A 21,985-nucleotide genomic window follows, 5' to 3' on the forward strand; every position below is an offset into this window, starting at 1 on the left:
AACGCTTCTAGGACGGACCATGTGTCTGTTCCTGGCCACGACCCAAGAGGCTGCTGGCCGACATCTCTACTTTGTAGTTAAAAACAAAAAACCTACCAAGAACTTTTAAAGATTTGAAAGTAAGCTACCTAGCTTGAGGACAGGAGTTGATGTGTTTTTGGGGGGAGCACAAGCGCCTGTTCTGAAACCCCCGGGGCAGCGACGCTGCACCCTGCCCTCGGCGTCGGCTGCAGCCCCGCGCCGGCCACGGCACCTGCTCAGCAGGCGCATGGGTGCGAGCGCCCCGGCGGGCAGCCGGCACACGCACATGTGGGACCGGGGAATACCGGAAGAAGGGAGACACCGGACACGGAGGGAGTGGAGGGGAGCGGCTCAAGCTCTGGAACCCCGAGTCTGCAGAGGGCCGGATAAGGACAGCAGCCCTGGGCCGAGCTCCGGCAACAGGCAGCGTGGCCAGCCCCGCTGCGGCACGCTTTCCTTGCGGACCAGCCGCCAGTAGAAAACTGTGGGCACCGACCCTGGGCTCTGGCTTCTCCTTTGTCTCCCTGGTCCCTGGGACTGCACATGTTCATACCAGGACTGACCCACAACACACTGTGGGGAACATAATTCAGGATCCTTCGAGCAACTCCCTCGATAGCAACTTCCAGAGGCCGCACGGGCACCCCTGCCTCATTGCACTTCCAGAGACAGAGAGGACCTATTTGGGTGTATGGGTCCTGACAGCGACCAGAGTTCAGCTCTCTATGAGCACTGGTACAACAGGAGACGTGGGCCCAAGACAACCTTTTCTGGCAGTAGATGGAAAACTCAGTAGTGTGGGTCCCCAAAGAACCCTTTTCCCCTTGACCAGGATCTTCAATAATACCGTCACCGCTTATTGAAATTCCTCTTAAGCTCACAGGGAAGATGCAATGAGCAAATCAACACCTGCTTCAGGGAAGAAAAAAATGAAAGCTACGGCCTCCTTCCAGAGCGAACACAGGTCAGGAGCACCGTGGAGCTGTGGCTGTGGCTGTGGGAGGAGCCTGTGCTGCTCCCACTAGCCCCGCAGGGAGGGGGGCCGATGGGGGCCGAGGCCGGCTGGCTTGCAGCAGCAGCAGCAGCAGCACACGCTGGCCCCACCGCAGAGCACCGCACTGCCTTTCCTTCCTTTCACAACACAAAGTGTCACCAGCCGCTGCAAGGCTACTTCCATGATATCCACCTTGTGAAGGACACACAGCACAGCGATGGCCCCAAGATGCAGCTGTGGGAACACTGCCACACTCGGAGACACAGGATGATACCGGGAATGTGCTCTCTGCAGAGAGGTTTTGAAGTTACAGAAAAAAGGGAAGAAAGAAAAAGAAAGAAAGACAGAGTGAGCTTGAGACTTCAGAGCAGGAAGATCCCCCAGACCTTTCTGGGAACGGTGGAAACAGATGCATTCTGTGCCACCAGCCGTACAGGGCTCCAAGTGACATGTGGAATTTATTTTATTTCTCACTAACGGACGTGCGCACCGCCACAGGTGACTGCTGGCGACAGTGCGAGACGGTTGGGGACACCGTGAGCACTCCTGGCTGTGGGACGGACCTGGGGACGTGGAGAAGCACCCCTCACATCTGCTCATGAGATGCCAGGAGCAACCCTCCCTCTTCAGCAGGGACACCCAAAACATCTCCCGACACAGCTCGATGTGCCCTGGGGACAAACTGGCCCTCCCCCAGGTTGAGGGCCACTGCTCTAGAGAAGAGGAAAATTCTCCACTTCGGCCAGTTCTCGGCTCTTCACAGGCCCTCAGAGAGGAGGGAGAAAGGAAACAGCCCATGCTCTGGACTTGTCCACATGTCCCCGGCCTGACATCCGCTGATGTCTCAGTGAGCACGGCGGACAACCCCACGCCTGAAATTCTCACCGCAGCTCCGTGCACTGTGACAAACACTTCCTCTGCTGTCACGACAGGTGTACAGCAGGTGGGCTCTTCACGTAAGATACAGGAAAAATCAATGTGGAGGGGCGCCTCCGGGGTACAGTCAGTTAAGTGGCCGACTCTGAGGCTGTGGCTCAGGTCACTATGTCAGGGTCCTGGGATCAAGCCCCACATCGGGCTCCATAATCAGCACAGACTCTGCTCTGGCCTCTCTCTCCCTGCCTCTCTCTTTGCCCCTCCCTACCCTGTGCCTGCTCTCTCCAAATAAAGAAAATCTTAAAAGAAAAAGGAAAAACAGCGTGGAAACACTGGACATTATGAAATATACCAATTTCTCCTGAAGGTCTCCTGCTTAGTTTAAACTGGATTCTGATTACAAACAGGTGCTTAGGGAAAACAAAGGCCTGATGCGCAGCCGCCCGTGCGAAAGGCACACATCCACACCCACCTTGGGTGAAAGGGGCAGGGGACGGTCCCCCACCTCCGCCACATACCCCTCGCTCCTGCGGAACAGGACAGTCCCCCCACCAAGTTCAAGATTCAACTGACCACTGCAGCTGTGCATTCTCCCCATGGCATCAGTCCCCAGGAGCAACTGAAAATCCCACATGAGGAGCCAAAGCAGGGCCCCCGGCATCAGCACCCAGGGGAGATGCGCCGGCAGCCTCCAGCGGGAGCCCAGGAAAGGGAAGAGCACAGGCCCACCGTCCCAGAACAGTACCTTGCGCAATTCTCGTCCTGGATCAGCAGGGGCGGTTTGTCGGTCAGCTTCTGGGGCGCGAACTGAGGAGAAGGGGAGCGAGAAGTCTCCATGGCGGACGTCGGCAGGGGACGGAACCTGGAAGGGAGCGGGGCCTCACGCTTCGGACAGGCTGCGTGCTCTTCTACATGCCGCCCGCCGTGCTCGCTGGCCGCCCTCACACCGTCTTCCGGCTGCACACTACTCAGCTTCTCCACCAAGGGACACGGGCTGTGGGACAGGGACAGACGGTCCACACACGCCTCCAGGGCCTCCGGGGGTGGCGGAGCCAGGGGCCGGCTGGGGGCACCTTGGTGAGCGGCCCCAGGCAGGCCACCGGCCAGGCCCTTGAGTTGCCCGGGTTCACGTTTGGGTGGTGGCGGCCTCTGTGGGGCTGGCTTCTTGGGGAGCGCTGCGGTGTTCACGGGCCTTGGGTCCTGCCCCCAAGTGTGCAGGGCGGAAGGGGTGTCCGGCACGTGTGGTCCTGGGCCGAGTGTTTCCTCTGGGTATCTGTAATCTCGAGGTAGGGTCCCCGCTCGGCAGCGGGCCTCCTGGGACGGCTCCGGAGGGTCCTGCTGTGCTGCCGAACCAACCTCTGGACACTGGGCATCTGCTTGTCTAGAGGGAGAAAGTATAAAAATGAGCAAATGATTATAAGTAACATCTTCTCTCCAAATGGGACTAAAACCCAGATCTGCATAATCTTAAACTGTCTGAAGGAGTTAAATCCGTGTACGTTTTCCCGTACATGTGCACACACAAGTTGCATTCTGGGGCAAAAAAATTTATACAAACGTTTTAAAAAACTACGTTGATGAAAATTCTCCTACGGCTATATTCAGAAATCCTTATTTTGTGTCACAACAGTATTTTTATGTGGCTTACTTTGGGAAACTGCCACATACAAAGGGTTAGAACTTTCAAACATGAGCCACAAATCCATTTATTAATAATAACCTTTAAAAAAACCCCTTTAAAATCAGTCATGTGTTACTAAAAACGAGAAAAACACAGACTTTTGGGCACTGCAAGCAGCTCACTGATGTTTCCATCCTGTGATCTGTTTCCAGTTCTATCTTCACTTTCTGGGCACGTATCTGTGTGTTTAGTATGTGCACCCCCCCCCCCCCCCCGGAACCCCCCCCCCCCACCACTCCCACCGCAGGCTTCCCTGGCACACTTCTGTGCTGTAGCCAACTCTCACGGGCTAACAACGACCAAGCCCGAAACAAAGCAGGGGCGCATCTTTGCCAACACATGGTTTCTTTTGACTGGAGTCACAAAGTGAGCCTCTGATGGGATCTCCAGTTTAGGGAAGAGCAGTTTTGCACTGAGGAGACAACTGTGCTGTTAAAGGAAACTCTAAGAAGGGCAGCAATGGGAGAACCAGGAGACAGAGCACCAGCGCCCAGGCGAGACGGAACCTCCTAGGTAACAGTCAGATAAGGCTTTCCCCTGACACGCTGGGCAGGAACCTCATTCCAGTGCCTGCCTTGGGACCCAGGAGTGAGCTGGCCCCCTGGGACAGGATGCCTGGCCTGAGTGTTACAGACGTCCCAACCATCCCCACCCACGGCTGCCGTTCTGCAAGTCTAGTGTCCTGCGCACATCCCTCTGACCATGTCCTCGGGATTAGTAGAAACCCACACCATGCCCAATTCCCTCCTGCTTCCCATGGTCCACCAGCGGGGCCAGCCCCCCAACCCTGCGCTGCGGGGGACACAGCCAGACCCTGCCCCACCTAGAAGCTAGAGGCTCTCCGTATCTGGAAGAGGGCACAGGAACTTAAGTCCCAGCAGGGCCCAGAGAGAGACAGGGCAGCACTGATGTCTGTGGGCAAGAAGCGAACATAACGCCTCAGTTTAGAAGACACACCGTGACAAAACAGCCAAGCACAAGAGCTTAAAATATTAACCCAGTTCCCGAAGTTAGCTATTTCAGAAAAAAAACAAAAACAAAAACCAAAAAACAAACAAACAAAAAAACACGATCAGGTATACACTAAAAGAAGCTAGAAGTTTTCAAAATAACTTGAACACAGCAACGGATGTTTGCAGAACAGAGTTGAGCAGCTGTCTGGCTGCCGAATCACACTTTAAACCCCGTGGAACTGAGAATGCAATGCGAGACGTGCAACTCATGGCTTAGGTGTGTGCGAGGGGGTCTGACCTGGGGGCGCAATGCCTAGGTCTCCCTGCCATCCAGCCACTGTGCCTCTGAAGACCATAAAATGTTTAATTCACGACAATTCACAAGTGCCTCCCCAATATTTCGTTTCAAAGAGCTGAGCCACATTTGCATCTTTTCTCCTCTCCTACTAACATGCTTGAAATACAGCATCCGCAGACCTGCAGGAAAGCAGCTGGTGCTCACAGACACACACAATTTAGCTACAATGTATTGCTTAAATCTAAGTGCTTTCCAGATTCTAGGTGCATGTGGATTCACATTTAAAATATAAATTAACATTTAACAAGTGCATGTGGATTCACATTTAACATGTTATCGATATATGTTATCTGTAGCGTGGGTTCTCTATAGAGGTCTTCCCAGAAACACAAGAGAACTCGCAGATGTGGAAATAAGGACTCAGAGCGAAAGATCGGCTGCACAGAGCGTGCCCAAGGGCTGTGTCCCGGCTTCTGTCAGGCACGAGGTCCCACGGGCTCCCTTCTGTCTCCCTTGTGGGGCATCCTTTGCTGGGCTCTCACTTCAAGTATAAAGTCAATGGTGATAGTAAGAGCCACAGATAAAGAAAATAAGGATGTCTGAAGGATCCGTCAGCGAAAGCATCAAAGACTTTTGCTCCCGGATATCCCCAGAGCAGTGCATCAAGCCATCCAAAGGCACACTGAAAAGGCAGCTGCATTTTAGCGTCCCAGGAATTCACATGCAGCGTTGGTAGCTCTCTGTCATACAGAACATGCTAATGACACGTTATGAAGGGGAACACTGCTCCCGTGGGTCCAGGACGGGGGAGGCCCAGCGGGCTCCACGCACCGCAGACTCCCCAAGCCCTGCCGCGCGCTCCGGGGCTGGACCCTGCCCGCGCCATCCTTTCTCCTGGGAGAGAAACGCCAGAGGAAAGGCCATGGTGAACGCTGTTCAGTGGCCCACACCCCCAGTGACAGGGCAGAGAGGACCAAAGGGCCAAAAAGAAAAAGATAGTGGATATACGCATCCAGACACACATACACAGCAAATGCTCTGGAAATCCGTCCCCCCCCCCCAACTGCTCTCACATCGGCAGTTTTGATCTGGGTATGGAGAGGGCCAGGCCCACGTCTAAATGCCATTTCCGTATTGGAGAGGAAGCCGCTTTACTTCCAGACTCCACCTGCTCATGACAAGTCCTGTGGCAGCCCTGGATTTGTCCGTCTGGGTCCCAGTTTTCTGCTCCCCATCACACAGGCCCTTGGCTCCTGGTCGCCCCCAACACAGGACAGGTCTCACTCTCCAGTGACTGCTGTTCAGTCTCTGCTCTCACTGGGCTTGTGCTCTCACTCCTTCTCTCTCCCTCAAATAAATAAATGAATAAAATGTTAAAACAAAACAAAACACAGCTTGTCTGCCCTGTATCTGTGCAGAACATAACCAGCCAGGTTGTCTGAAGAACAACAACGCCACCAGGGAAGCAGACAAGACAAGGCTGCGCACGCACGGGACGCTCACCGCGCAAGTCCAAGTCTCCCGAAGGAATCCCCGGCGTCCTGCTCATCTTCCCGCCCCCCATGGAAATCCCAACAGACACGTATCACCTCGAGGAAGCACAGGCAGAAAGGTCTTCTGTCCACACAGCACCCCACAAAGGCCAAACGATGTGGGGAAAGATGACGGGCAAGGCGTGGGAATGCTGAGAGCGCCAGAGAGGTCATCAACCGATCAACTGACTGATTCACTAAGGACCACACAGAAATGCTCTAGAAACGTCTCACACTGCACGAACACCCAGCAATGGTGGCACCATCCGCTCTTTCCTGAAAGAGGCCAGATGAGCACAGAACTTCAGCCATGGTGAACCCCTGTAGGTCAGAGGCTGTCTGGTTGTCCTATCCCAGTTTCCAAGCATGCAAACAGGATCTGCCAGTCGAGCAGACAGATATGCCTGTGACGATGGGGACAGCAGTTTCCCTACGTCCTATTCCAACTCTGTCTTGGAGAATCATGTTGCGGGATGACAGGAGCCCTGAAATCATTTTTGATTCAGTCCTTTCTTTATTGTAACGTCTCCACTAAAGTTTTTCTCTCTGCACCAATCCCAAGTAGGCTCTCTCTTTGTGATTCTAACATCACTTTAGAATGAAGATGGATATGTCCTCTGTAGTTGAGTGGAGAACGGATTCATAGAGAGATTCCACTCACAGATGATCCAAAACCGAGTGTACAAGCATAGACTTCAGGTAGGGCTGGTGTCCAATCACAGAAAACATGTATATTTAGAGATTATAATCTGCGACGGCCCAGCAAGTATCCAGCTCTGTTTTTAGAACACCTGTTTTGAATCTATTCCAGGCCTCTTTTTTTTTTTTTAATGGCTAGAGACCCTCATTCCTGGTTCCAAGATGTGACACTTGGGAAAAATCATGCAAATTCCTTCTGTCAATCAAAGCTCCAGGCCAGTTAGAATCAAAAGCTCAGACAGATGGAATGAAAATGACATTTGCATGTGATTTGTTAGCTGTGTTTTCTCCTTGCATTCTGTTTTTGGCTGTCCTAAAAATATGTTTTGCGCAAAGTTCAAAGTGTGGGCAAGCCTGATACCAAATGCGATATTTTCTTTTTAAGAAGTGGCCGAACTGATGAAATCAGGATTGCAGGGGCGAGTGGGGCTTGTCAAATGACGTCACTCAGCGGCCGGCCACAGACTGCACTCAGCCTGCGCTGAGAGTTTGACCCGGTGACTCAGCAGGACGCCACTAGTCTTCTGTGTCCTCGGGAAATGCCACCAGTCCCCCCATGGCCTAGTAGAGACCGGTCATCTCTTCTGATGGAGGTTCGGGTGCTCTGGTTAGGCCACACGTGGAGCACCCAGGACTCCCCTCTCAGCATGTGTCAACCAATGTCTGACCAGAACGTAAAGGAAGCAGGATACGAAATGCAAACTATGAGAGACACAGGGTAAAGAAAAGTCCCCTCTGACTTCTGATGCCCTGAATAGCTCTTTCCACAGGGCATGGGACGCTATTACCGATTTGAAGCCCATCTAAAGAAGATGGGGACAAGGTCATCAATGGTCCAGGCTTTTTGATCCTCCCAGGCGCGATGCTACTCTATCCATATTTATTTCTCGGGTTTGTAAAAAGGAGCGTGATGCTGCAGGTACACGCAGCCTCCTGAGACTCTGCCCTTACCCCAACCCCTCACCTCCTTCTCACCCAGAACAAACCCTGCCCTCATGGACGAGAGCAGGGCAGTGTTTTCGTCTGATATTTTGGTTTTAAAGCTTTTTTAAGGAAGACCATTTCCACCAGATACTGGAGGGCACATCCAGTCTGCCCCCAGTATCCACCCTCTAGGGTCAACCACTTTGCACTCCTGGTTCATTTTATTTCCTGAACCCAACCCTCCAATTCTCCAGAGCATTCTAAAGGAGTGTAGGGGGTGACTTCAGACATACAAATCTAAGCTCTTCTCAACCCCCCCCCCCACCAGAAGCCAGGCCTGGCAGAAGTAGGGGCTGATGAGGACACACATGCCTGCAAATCTGTATCTGAGCGAAAGCCTTCCAGCAATGTGGATTTTCTGCCAGCGTGGAGAATCTCGGCTCTATGGGACTCTCCCTTCCCCAATTCTGTATCTCCCATTTTTCTCCCCTCCCTTTTTAAAAAAAGATTTTACTTATTTATTTGACAGAGAGAGTGAGAGAGAGAGGGAACATAAGCAGGGGGACTGGGAGAGGGAGAAGCAGGCCTCCTGAAAAACAGGGAGCCAGATGTGGGCCCCGATCCTAGGACCCTGGGATCATGACCTGAGCTGAAGGCAGATGCCTAATGACTGAGTCACCCAGGCACCTCCATATCTCCCATTTTCCTAACCACTTGATATGAATATTAACAATTATTTCTGAGCCTAGTCCTCGGCTTGGCATGTCGCTCTAAAACTAGATTATCGTCATCTGAAAAAACAGCAACGTTAAGTGCCCCTGGCTACCAGCCGCGGAGGAACCAATCCTTGATCCTTAATCTTCCACCCAGAAAGAGTTCTCAAACCCTGAGCCCAGGGGATTTGGCTCTTGGGCTGTAATTCACCAAACCCTGGTCTAGAGGGCAAGGCAGATATTAATTCCTTAAAAACTCAAGCTCATTTTGAAAAGTACTATGAAGAACATATGAGGAGAATGGAATACCAAAGCGGAGAAGAGCTCTTTACACCAAGAGCAGGGTCTGTTGAGTTCTTTTAAAGCTATGATTTTATAACTTTTATGGGCATTTTTTAGCTACTGATGGGAGCAACAGTCTCTTGTGACCAACGGCATGTGAACCAGAGTGGAGTGTGTCACAAACTGTCACTTGAAATCATTAGAAGCAGTTAGAAGGAAAAATCGGATCAGATCAATATTTTATAATGGCAGACATTCCATTCATCTCAATAGTAGTTTTGGGAACATCTCCGGTGCTTAAGTTTTTATGAGGTATGATCTGTTGTTAGTAAGGAACTTAAATGCTACTACAAGCATTGCAGCACAGGTAACAAGCAATAAATGAATTGGAGTTCACCTTAATTCTTGCCCCAGATCTACATGCTTTTCCTCTGACCCACTAAAATTTTTAAAACCACATGTTTGAATTCCTAGAATCTCGCTATGGATTTGGGAGTTCTTCACATTACAAAACATTTTCACCTCTTTCTTCCCCCCACACACCATAATTTTATTAAGGTATTGTTTATATACCATAAAATTCAAGCCATCAGAGGTCTGGGTAAATGTACAGAGCTGTGTGTTCACCACCACAGCTGAGTCTAAATAGAATTGCACTGTCCCAGAAAGTTCCTGCTTGCTCTCAGGCAGTCATCATGGCCTGGCTTGAAACCACTGTGAGTTGCTCAGTGTTCTTATCTGGCAGGAGAGCCTACTTCAGGCAAATGTAGATTTGTCTTAGAACTACAAACCAACCCCCCACTAAAATGACAGGGAAACGCCCCATTTCAATAAATTTGAGGGGGAACCTAACCACAACTTTCACAAATTACATTTTCTGAAAGCAAAGGCATCCTACAGTAACTTTTCCAGATTGTGAAATAAAGTATTCCATGTGACAGATCCCCCATGATGGACATTTCCAACCTTCTTCTTTCCTCCATTTACCACACTTTATCAACATACACACATTTTTGTCATAATTAGCATGGAAACTAGAGAGCTTGGTCCTCTCCCCCAGACACTTCCAGTGTCTCCTCTCACCATCACCAAATCAAGGCCAGACTGCAGTCTTGATCTTCTAGGCTCCCCCTATCATCCTTCCCAAGCCACTTACGAGTCCTCAGGGACTCCTGCAACATACATTTTGGACAGGAGCCGTTCCCTGCCATCGATGCCTCATGGTTTCCAGATCTCCGCTTTGAACCATACTCTTCAGGAGATGCCCTAGAGACACCATTCCTGTTTTCTTTAAGATCCAAATGAAGTGCAACCTTTTCCATGGAGCGTTTCCCAGACCTGTTGACAAACATAACCCCTTCTCCGCTGAACCCCCATAAGGACTTAATGTGTTTGTCCCCACACTGTTCTTATTTCATCTATGTTATTTTCATTTACTATCGATCTTCCTGGGTACATTGCCAGCACCCACCTCTGTCCCTGGCACACAGCAGCCTTCAACAAAGACTCAGGGAGGTAACAGGGAGAAAGGGAGCGGGGAGAGGAAGACAAGGCTGGCAGGCTGATTTTCTTGCGCCTTCTGACTACTCTAGATCACAGCATTTACATTTATTTCTGGGTCCCTCTGAAATCCATGTGTTACATGCTAACACCCACCCCCAACAGGAAGGTGTGAGGTGGCGGGCGGGGCCTTTGGGAGGTCATGATGTCAGGGCGATAGAGTCCTCAGCCATGGGACAGCGTGCTTCTAGAGGAGACACGAGAACGCCTGCTGCCTTGCTCTCCGCTCTCCCCCACCTAAGGACAGAGCGGACAGAGCGAGAACACAACCCTCTACAAGCCAGGAGGCGGGTCTCAGCAGGCAGCAAATCAGCTGCGCTCCCTCCCGTCTTGGACTTCCAGCCTCTGGAACCGTGAGCAATCACGGTCAGCTCACGGTAGTCTGTTACGGATTATTCTCCCCAAGAAGAGAGAAGAGCTTTCGAGGGAGACTCTCTCTGAGCCTGATTCAATTTTATAGGCTCTCTGGTGCCTGACCACAGAAATACAGACCAATTACTAGAAACACATTGGTCCTCTGAAGACTGTGCTGCTTCCTGTCTCGTGGCAATGAAAACATAGGCGCAAACGCACCCACGCATGCGCACGCACAGGCACGCACACCCACGCATGCGCACGCCAGCGTGCGGGAGCGGTGAAACCTGGGACAGCATCTCCCGCTGCTCCCTGGTCTGAAAGGAGAGGAGGACTGCGTGCGTTGGCTCTTCTCTGTAGCGGGCTCCTGCCTTCTTCCAATTTCACGTCACACCGCCGAGAATGTCGCAGAAATAAGCGGCTCACGGTTTCAGTTATGCTTACTTGCCCGTGAAAGGCCACTGGAAGTCACTCGATTTTTCAACAAAGTGGGGACCGTAATAAAAAATATGAACTCGCGACTGAGTGGCCTTTCGCTCTTCCCACTTTGTTTATGTCTATAGTTATATGGCTTCTAATGACTTTATTTTGACATACACCACGCCAAAACATTTGACCACTCAGGGTGTAAGTATCAAAGGAAAACACACAACTGGAACATACGAAAATGAACATAAACGCATCACAACGAGAGGAAACAGAAGGGAGAAACACACAAGCATGGACAAATGCTCAAATGAGCAAATGCTAGAATACCCGGAGGTCTGGTGGTTGTGCCTCCGCGGACCTGGAGCACTGAGAAGCCAAGCACGTTTTCCATTCTTCAGCAGAGATGACCCTATTACTAACCTCCATTTGCAGAAAGCAAGCATGACCGACACAACTCAGCATTTCCAGCACAGTGAGGCCCCAAGAGCCCAAGTCTCTTGTTTCCTAACCTGAGCTAGGTTGGAGACTTCATCTCTGACTCCTGCTTTCTGTCTGCAACACCACGTTAGACGTTCTCCTAAAACACTGGGGTTCTTCTCTGCCTGAGCAGTTTTATCTTTTTTGCAAACCTGCCGGAGAATATTGCAGGTGGCGGTCTACAGCTCATAGGAAATTCATGCCCACAGAGCCCCAAATGGTTATGCTTTCTACAGCAGGAATGCAAATGCCAGCACACAATCGCCAGGAGCCAGCAGAATGGGAATGGACTGCACACAGCCACCAGCTAGGGGCAATGACATGATCAACACTAGTACATGAAAAAGGAAAAAACCTACTATAACCAACCGTAAATGTTTGAAAAGCACACAGCAGATCTATCTACAACCTAAATAACAATAATCAAGAAGGAAAGTCCCCATGCCCTACAGGAAAAAGAACGAAAATGAACACAAGCTGTGAGCAGTAATGAACAAGAGAAAAAAAAAATACAAATGGCTAGGCAACACACAAAGTTTAACTTTGCTAGTTCCTGAGAAAATGCAAGTTAAAAATGAAATAACTAGGAGGTGCCCAGGTGGCTCAGTCAGTTAAGCGTCTGACTCTTGATCTCAGCTCATGTCTTGATCTCAGGGGCATGGAGCCCACTGGAAGGCAAGAAGGACAGATGGACAAATGAACATTTTTGCCTATTGAGTCACAGGATTTTTTAAACATCCACTATGGACACGGTTGTGGGAAGGGCAGGACTGTCCTAGGCTGTTGGGTGACTGGGCATAAATAGTACACATGTCATGGAAGGCTTCTTGGGCATATTTCCCAAAAGCCTGCCTTGCGATTCCAGATCTAGAATTTTATTCTGAGGAAATTAGCTTGCCGGACCATGAATATTTTACAAGATGTTTGCTACAGTATTACTTGTAACTGTGAAAGACTAGAGACAACCCAAAGAGTTCACCGGACCTCTACTGGCCACTCGTATCTCAGAATGCCATGCATCATATATAGAACTTCCTTCTATTTTTACTAAGATTGTTTTAATTAGCATAGCAGATTTTAAAATATATCCTTAAAAAAAAAAGACAAACAACAAAAAAACCTCCCACCAAACTGTAGGGGTGCCTGGGTGGCTCAGTTGGTTGAGTGTCTGCCTTCGGGTCAGGTATGATCCCAGGGTCCCGGGATCCAGTCCTGCATCAGGCTCTTTGCTCTGCGGGGAGCCTGCTTCTCCCTCTCCTTCTGCCTGCCACTCCCTCTGCTTGTGCACTCTCTCTCTCTCAAATAAATAAATAAAATATTTTAATATATATTTACAACCTAGGGAGCCATAATCTTCAAATTAGTAAAAATTCTTTTTTTTTTTTAAAAGATTTTATTTATTTATTTGAAAGAGGGAGAAAGAGCACAAGTAGGCAGAGAGGCAGGCATAGGGAGAGGGGGAAGCAGGTTCCCTGCTGAGCAGGGAGCCCAATGAGGAACTCGATCCCAGGACCCTGGGATTATGACCTAAGCTGAAGGCAGTCGCTTAACAAACAGCCACCCAGGCGTCCCAAACTAGTAAAAATTCTCTCAAAAACATACGTCAAGCTCATGAAATTAAGGAGCCATTCTGAATGTGGGGTAATTATTTGGTAAAAGATGGAAATAGGGGGCGCCTGGGTGGCTCAGTGGGTTAAAGCCTCTGCCTTCGGCTCAGGTCATGATCCCAGGGTCCTGGGATCGAGACACCCGCATTGGGCTCTCTGCTCTGTGGGGAGCCTGCTTCCTCCTCTCTCTCTCTGCCTAGTTGTGATCTCTGTCTCTTAAATAAATAAATAAAATCTTTAAAAAAAAAAAAAGATGAAAATAGAATTATAATAGTATATTCTTCCCATAATTGAAGAGAAAATCATTTGCTTTGTCTTCCTCCTACAACAACTAAATGTGATCCGAAATTCTACAATCTCACACCCGAGGAGAGCGTCTACTTACTGCTACTTGCCTGAACCAAATTTGGAAATGGGTGATTTACCCAATAGGCTTTTGATATACTTATTGTACGTAAAAGTTGACCTTCTAAACTGTATACCTCTATGAAGTGTCTCATACGTGAGTGCATGTGTGTTGCACATATATACACACACATGCATGTGTATATCTGTGTTAAACACCTTCCTAGAATTTCTAATTACTCCACCTTTCGTTGCCTTTGAGCACGTTTCAGGGCCCACTGCCTAGATTCCGTAACAGTCATTCAGTAACACTCGGTATGCACGTGACCCCGCAGAGCACCTCGCTTGTCAGCCGCTGACTTTGTGGGGTGCTGGCGCCCAGCCCCGAGGCAGGTCTAGCTGTCCGGGGCGCTGCCACAGTGTCGGCAAGCCGGCCGGCGCGAAGTGCAGGCTGCTGATGGGTGCGCCCGTTCCCTCTAAGTGGATCACAGAGCTACTCCACGCGTGTGTGTCTCCTCTCCACGTCTACGTCTTCTTTCATGTGAGTGTTGGCTGCACGGGAGTCAGACAATGTGATCTATGGGCCTGGAGGGTGACCTTAGGGGGAATTCAAGTCCCCGGCTTCTCTCCCTGAGAATGAAATGCTATTACGGCTTAACGTGACCTTAGAAATCAGTGACTCCAAATGCCTGCTGTTATGGACAAAGGAATGGAGGATCAGAAAGCCCGGGTGACCTGCAAATTTACACCCACATGGGGTTGGGACACACATCCCCCGTCTCTGTCTGATGAGGGGTTCTTGGTACTACACACCCCCTTGGGAGACCACCTTGGGATTCCTTCTCACTGCACCTTCAACACGCTGGACGTGGGCCGCGAACGTTCGCAAGAGGCGGGGTTTGGCAACATGTACCACGATCTCTGCTCAGCCCGTATTCACCGGTAGGACCTTTCCAACATCAGAGGTGGGGGGTATCGATCAGCAGGAACCTACCAGGTGAAAAACCAGCCAAAGTGCATATATGGGCTCTCCACGAACTGGCTCTGTGAATCCAGTCACTTAAGGCCCACTTTGTTTACGTAGAATGAACACCACATGCGATGTGGTAAGACCCAAGATATATGTGGGGAAGGGGCGCTCTGTGAACTTTAAAAATTAACAGAAGGGATTCTGCAAAATTTTTTTTTTTTTAAAGATTTTATTTATTTATTTGACAGTCAGAGATCACAAGTAGGCAGAGAGGCAGGCAGAGAGAGAGGAAGGGAAGCAGGCTCCCTGCTACGCAGAGAGCCTGATGCGGGGCTCGATCCCAGGACCCCGGGATCATGACCTGAGTGAAGGCAGAGGCTTTAACCCACTGAGCCACCCAGGCGCCCCTGCAAAATTTTTTTTTAAGGCGAAAAACTCAGTAACTCTTAAGATCTTTTCAGACATCCAGCTATGTGTGTAAGCCTCCCAGAAAGGACCTGACCATCTAGGAAAAGCCAGCTAGAAAGCACTAGTGGCCACTAACCAGCAAAATACAGATGGGCCCAGTGGACACAAAACAGCGACCTTGTTTCTGCTACTTCACCACCTTAATCTTCTGAAATTTTAAGACACAGACGAGGCAAAGAATTACAAGCATTAAAAGTGAAACAAATGCATTCTAAAGGCCACATGAAATATTAGCTGCCAATACACCTCTGAAATCCAAAGGTGCACTCTGGGGAAGGAGCCAGTTCGAGCAGAACAAGGAGCAGCAAACACGCGCTTCCCAGGGTCACGTCTCTCTGGCTGGGCAGGAGACGCTGAACCCAACCCAGACAGATCATACCAACATATGTGGTTATTTTGGGTACTACTCTAAAAAAATTACTTCTGAGTCTATTCTGTTCACGCATCTATGAGAATACCCTGCACATTTTTTATTTAAGGGGTGTGAGTGTGTGTGCACACGTGAAAGAAAAAGACAGAGAATGTTTTTCCACCACCACGCATGACAAAAAGCCAGTGTAGAGATGTACCTCTCCCTACCATCTGTGGAATACTTTTCTGCAATGTAATCATAAACAATATTCAGACAATAGCCCCTCAAAGATTCTGCTTTGCAAGGAAAAAAGGCCAGCCGGCCAGCCAATCCGTACCAAATTTTCCAATATTTTATGTGACATGTTTCATTCATTCATTCTGTAAGTCTTCAATGTGTAAGGGTCTCTAATTATTTAATTATAAATGCTGTCAGGCAGATTTCTGAAAAGCTTTCTTCCAACTCCTTTTCCTTTTTCCTTCTCACCAGCATGACCGCGAACACGTGCATTTTTTTTAAACACATGCATTTTAAAATAACTGCTACCCTGAGTCCGTAAATGCAGACCCATCAGCAGATGCGTGTGTGTGCGTGTGTATGCACACACAGATACACACACACACACATGCAGCAATTTCTCAGAAAATGGCATCCTCCCTCCACACACAAAAGCCTCCATCAGTAAAGGCAAAGCATTTCCATCAATCAGAAATACGGCCACAGATGTTTCTTTTATGATACAAAAGGTCAAAGAAAAAAAAAAAAGATTCATAGCACATGTCTGCTGAAACCTGTAAAGAGACGACATGCCTCTCAGCTGTCACTATCACATGAGAGAGCAAAATCTAAGAACTGGAAAACACCCAGAACCACACTGATTCCATGTTCTCCAGTGAGATGTTTTCACTGCAATTAGCAATCAGGCTATGTGTGAATTTACCCACAGAGCATTTTTTTCATGACTCAACATGCACACCTGATTTTGCCCCCCCCCGCCAACTGCCCCTTTTCCATGTGGCTGACTCACCAATTTCCTTTCAATATCAGCAGTCAGGGTCTCAGTCATGAAAATGCTAATTTCTTACTGGCATGGAAAAAAAGAAAAGGCCAGACAAGGAACACGATCCTTGTGCAACGCTGGCCTTCCGCAGGGAGGGCAGAGGTCTGCAGCTCTCACGTGGAGCAAGGCTCCCACATGCCACGGCTACCGGTCACACCTGCACGACGACTTGCAGCCCGGAACGCTGGACTGAAAGGCACTGCTTTCTAGTTTCAGCGCACTTCTAGCCAACTGCAGAGACCAAAGCTGCAAAATGTGCATATATCTATCTGCACACAAGTGGCACACACGCAACATGCCCGTACACACACGTGCACGCATGCAGGCTCGAGCTGGGAACTGGACCCTGATTTGCATTCTTCTTCATTTTCAGGCAGAACAATAAACAAGGGAGATCTCTGCAGATCTCCTCAGATCTTACCCCACTGCACTGCGAGCTGACAACCTGCTTTTAAAGACAGGAGGACAAAAGAAACGCTCTAACTACAAATGCTGGGCTGGCCGACAGTCCCATCCTGGGTGAGCTGCCTTACGAACAAATGCAGGAGGTGCTTACCGGCTCCCCGCTCACTGCCGTCTGGGTGGTGGTGGGCCGTGAACGCCGCGGTCCGCCTCCTCCAGGGACCGGCAGCCGCGCTCTGCCGCAGCCCCTGGGTCTAGCTGCCTCCGGCACAGAGTCTCAAAGCCACGCTCACAGCAGCTGGCCTGTCTGTGCCTGCCGCCTCGTGATGGACAAGTTCACGCAGGCTCCGTCAACTCTAACCTCCGAGACTCAAACAACTCCTCCTGACCTCAGGGTGAACATTCCCAAGGCTTCTATGCTTAGACCCCCGAAAGACTTGCCCTTTTTAAAACCCCCAAAGCCTTGGGTGTCTTCCTCCTTATACTTTAAAAAGGGGGAAAATAGAGGAAAGCCCACAGAACACATTTCACGCAGCTTTACTATTTAACTATGCTAATCACATAGTATGTGTGATACACAGTTCAATCCAACCATTATAAAATCAGATGGAACAAATGAAAGAAAAAAAGTCCCACTGAATAGCCTAATTTATATCTATCTGTATCCTATTTGTCCTTTTGGGTTTATTACACACTCACTGGGAACGTAATCCAGCCAACAACTAACAAAGTATTTCCGGAAGTTTTACTGTGTGCAAAGCATTCAGTGAGGAAGACAAAGAAGTCACAGGCTGACTGTGACTTACCAGCCTGTCACTTCACAATGATCCGTATTTAAAGTCCCTGCCCTCCCTTCCTAAAGCAGCCCAAGACCTCGGTGCCACCCCCAAGCGGAAAGCACCCCCTACCGCTGTCCCTAACAGCCCCTTCCCATACTGAGAGCCCCGAGCCCTCCCTGTCTTGTGCTTACCCTTCAGAACCGGTTTTCTCTTTTCAACCTTCTTCTGTCAGCCTCTTCTGAATTCATGATTTCCGAGCCTTGCTCATTTAATCAAGTGACACAGGCTACCCTGCAGTATGTCCTAGATTACGGCTCTATTTATAAGAGCGACTTTTCCTTTTTTTCCACACCTGCTTGATCTTAAGCACCGTGCTTGAATGTTATACCCAGTCAGCACTTAGAGCAGTCTGCAAGGAAGGTTGCTATGGTATCTCGTCAGCCGGGGACATGAGGTTATTAACTTAGGTAGCCTGATGCAATCACAGTGAAAAGAAGAACGAGAATTTGAACCTGTGTCTTCAACCCCAAAGCTTACATTCTTCCTACAACTTCTCATCTCCACTGATTACTCCACTAAGGACACAATCCTCCTCCTAAGAAAGGGCACCATCTGCCCCGGGCTATCTCGGTGACCTTAACCCTTAGTGCAGGGTTAAGGTCATCCACATAACACACATCAGGTAAGAATCTGATGGCTGATTAGGTATTTCACCACACTCACTGCTCAAAAGGCATGTTCCTGCTATTTACAGACTGAATAACTCAACATGCATTGTAAGAATATGATTTTAGGGGCACCTGGCAGGCTCAGTCAGTAGAGATGGGACTCTTGATCTCACGATTCTGAGTTCAAGCCCCACGCTGGGTGTAGAAATTATTTAAAAATAAAATCTCGGGGCACCTGGGTGGCTCAGTGGTTTAAGCCTGTGCCTTCGGCTTGGGTCATGATCTCAGGATCCTGGGATCGGCCTACTTATGATCTCTGTTTGTCAAATAAATAAATAAAATCTTAAAAAAAATAAATAAAAATCTCAAAAAATTACAATTTTTATTTATTATGGTTTTTAAAAGAATTTATTTATTTATTTGACACAGAGAGAGAGAGAGATCGATCACAAGTAGGCAGAGAGGCAGGTGGAGGCAGAAGCAGGCTCCCTGCTGAGCAGAGAGTCCCATGTGGGGCTCGATCCCCGGACCCTGAGATCATGACCTGAGCCAAAGGCAGAGGTTTAACTCACTGAGCCATGAAGGCACCCTATTATTTTTTAAAGATTTTATTTATTTATTATTTGACACAGAGAGACAGATCACAAGTAGGCAGAGCAGCAGGCAGAGAGAAGGGGGAAAGCAGGCTCCCCGCTGAGCAGAAAGCCCGATGCGGGGCTCGATCCCAGTACCCTGGGATTAAAATTACAATTTTAAATGAGTAATCTTCCTTACAAGAAGGAAGTTCTGATTATAGCCAACACCTGGTCTCCCCGACAGTTAACACCTTACACCTTAGTGTGGTAACATTTGTTACAATTAATGAGCCAATCTGGGGATATTAATATTCACTAAAGTCCACACTTGATTCAGATATTTTTTTTACTTAATGTCCTTCTTCTGTTCCAGGACCCTGTCAAGGGAACATTACATTTAGTTGTCACATCTCCTTGGCTTCCCCTAAGGAACAGCTTCCCAGAATTTCCTTGTTCTGGATGCCCTTGACAACGCTGAGGAGCACTGTCGGGCACTGCAGAATGTCTCTCGACTGGGATTAGTCTGATGTTTTGGTCAGGATTATAGATTTGGTCAGATTATAGATTTATAAGCATCTATCTATATGATTACAGATGTTGGGGAAATCACAAAGGTAAAAAGTGCCATTCTCATAGGATCTCAAAGGTCAGGCTGTCAATGCAGCTGCTCTCCGTGCATCGCCTGGCAGGGGTTAGCCTCGGTCAGTTTCTCCATCATCAGCGCCTTCTCTCCCTCCTCCTTGCCACTCTGCCCTCTCTGGAAGGAGGTTACCCATACACCTCCAGGAAGGCAGAGGATCTACACAGATTATCTGGAATTTTTTGGTCTCTTTTCTCTCCACTTATTTATTCGATCATACATGTAGATCAGTATGGACTCAGGAATATTTAATTTATACACAGGCTCATAATCTAACACTACTTATTTTTTTGTTGCACCTGCTTCAACTCCGGTCACAGGAAGCTCTGAGTCCCTTTGACATATCCTTACTGTTGGGCTCGTTGGGTTTAGTTCTCCCTTACTTTTTGGCATTACAAGATGTTCCAGGCTCATTCTGTATATCCTCCACCAGGGCCTAAACCCAGCCATCCACTGCACGCAGTACTGGGTACTTTGATTACAGAAGGTACTGGGAAACAACACCTCGGGCTGCCTGTGCTTGAGGACTTTTAAAGAATGCCCTCAGTGTATTATTTCCAAAGAGAAAGCACTTTTACAACACTCAGATTAGTAATCTGGGTTTTCATACACCCATGTTTACTACAGTAGGCATAATTATCAGGGGATCTAAGACACTCATTTACATTGCTTGTGCTATTTTAATGCTTTGGAGACTTTACATTAGAAATACTTGTCATAGGGGTGGCTTAGTGGGTTAAAGCCTCTGCCTTCGGCTCAGGTCATGGTCCTGGGGTCCTGGCATTGAGCCCCACATCGGGCTCCCTGCTCGGCAGGGAACCTGCTTCCCCCTTTCTTCCTGCCTGCCTACTTGTGATCTCGTTCTCTGCCTGCCTCTCTGCCTACTTGTGATCCCTCTCTCTCTGTCAAATAAATAAATAATATCTTCAAAAATTAATAAAAATTAAAAAAACACCAGCTTTATAAAAAACAAGTAAGCTTTTTAAAAAAAGCTATGTTTAGGGGCGCCTGGGTGGCTCAGTGGGTTAAAGCTTCTGCCTTCGGCTCAGGTCATGGTCCTGCTGTCCTGGGATCCAGCCCCGTAGGGGTGGGGGATGTCTCTGCTCAGCAGGGAGCCTGCTTCCACTTGCCTCTCTGCCTACTTGTGATCTCTGTCAAATAAAAAAATAAGTATTAAAAAAACAAAAGAAATACTTGTCAAGTATATTATTTATTTGACAGACAGAGATCACAAGAAGGCAGAGAGGCAGGCAGAGAGAGTGGGGGAAGCAGGCTCCCTGCTGAGCAGAGAGCCTAATGCGGGGCTCGAGCCCAGGACTCTGGGATCACGACCTGAGACACCCAGGCGCCCCATAGAGAGGCTTTTTATGATTCTCTTGCAAAAATAAGATCCATTTCTCTTGTCTTTGTTTTACTTGTCTCCGGGGCGGCAGTCGGACTTCAGGAGTTTACTCTGTCCACCCAACTAGGCGTGGCCGTGGCTCCTTCACAGCGTGGGAGTAGAGAGTTCTGACCACAGCTCCTTTGTGATGTTCTGCCTTGCAGTGGTGGCGTGGGGTAGGGAAGGCACCCTCAGGCTATAAAGTCTGGCATGCCACGTTAGGTGAAGAGATTCGGGAAGGGCTTAAGGTTTGACCAAGACTACCTGAGAGGCTGGGGGACAGAGATCTTCTGGAATGGAAGTGCTAGGGTACTTATCTTGTTCTGTTCCCTTTTTATTTGTGGAATTCTTCAAGCGCACAAATGATCCATGTCAAAGACAGGGATACGTGTCTCTGTCAAATAAATAAAAATCTTTAAGAGACGCTTGGGTGGCTCAGTGGGTTAGAACCTCTGCCTTCGGCTCAGGTCATGGTCCCAGGGTCCTGGGATCGAGCCCTGCATGGGGCTCTCTGCTCGGCAGGGAGCCTGCTTTCTCCTCTCCCTCTACTTGTGATCTCTGTCTGTCAAATAAATAAACAAAATCTTAAAAAAATAAAACAAAAACTGGTACCATTATTATGGTACTGCATACCATAAAATTACCCTATGAAAGTATACAAAATTCAGTAATTTTTAGTATATTCACCAGTTATGCAACCATCAGTACTATCTAATTCCAGAATATTTTCATCACCCCCCAAAGAAACTCCATACCAAACTCTAGCAGTCATTCCCATTCCCCCCAACCCTTAATTCTTAGCAAATGAATCTACTTTCTGTCTCTATAGATTCTGCCTACATACGGAATCATGCAGTGTATGGCTTTATTTTTTACTGTATTGTGAAATATGTCTAAATACAAAACATTTTATTTTCCTTATTTTCACATCTCTTAGGCTAGGAA

At 48.7% G+C, this 21,985-nt stretch overlaps 1 protein-coding gene across 1 annotated transcript in view; it reads right to left on the reverse strand.

The window, feature by feature from the left end:
• Positions 1-1,042: 1,042 nt before the first annotated feature.
• Positions 1,043-21,985, reverse strand: part of SHROOM2 (shroom family member 2) — a 114,496-nt gene continuing 93,553 nt past the window's right edge. The window contains exons 6-9 of the mRNA XM_059385308.1: positions 2,637-3,272; positions 2,364-2,418; positions 1,490-1,565; positions 1,043-1,260 (exon numbers count right to left, since the gene is read on the reverse strand). Coding sequence (XP_059241291.1) covers positions 1,043-1,260; positions 1,490-1,565; positions 2,364-2,418; positions 2,637-3,272 — 985 coding nt within the window. The remainder of the gene's footprint in view (positions 1,261-1,489; positions 1,566-2,363; positions 2,419-2,636; positions 3,273-21,985) is intronic.

Source organism: Mustela nigripes, chromosome X, assembly GCF_022355385.1.
Source record: "Mustela nigripes isolate SB6536 chromosome X, MUSNIG.SB6536, whole genome shotgun sequence".
NCBI lineage: Eukaryota > Metazoa > Chordata > Mammalia > Carnivora > Mustelidae > Mustela > Mustela nigripes.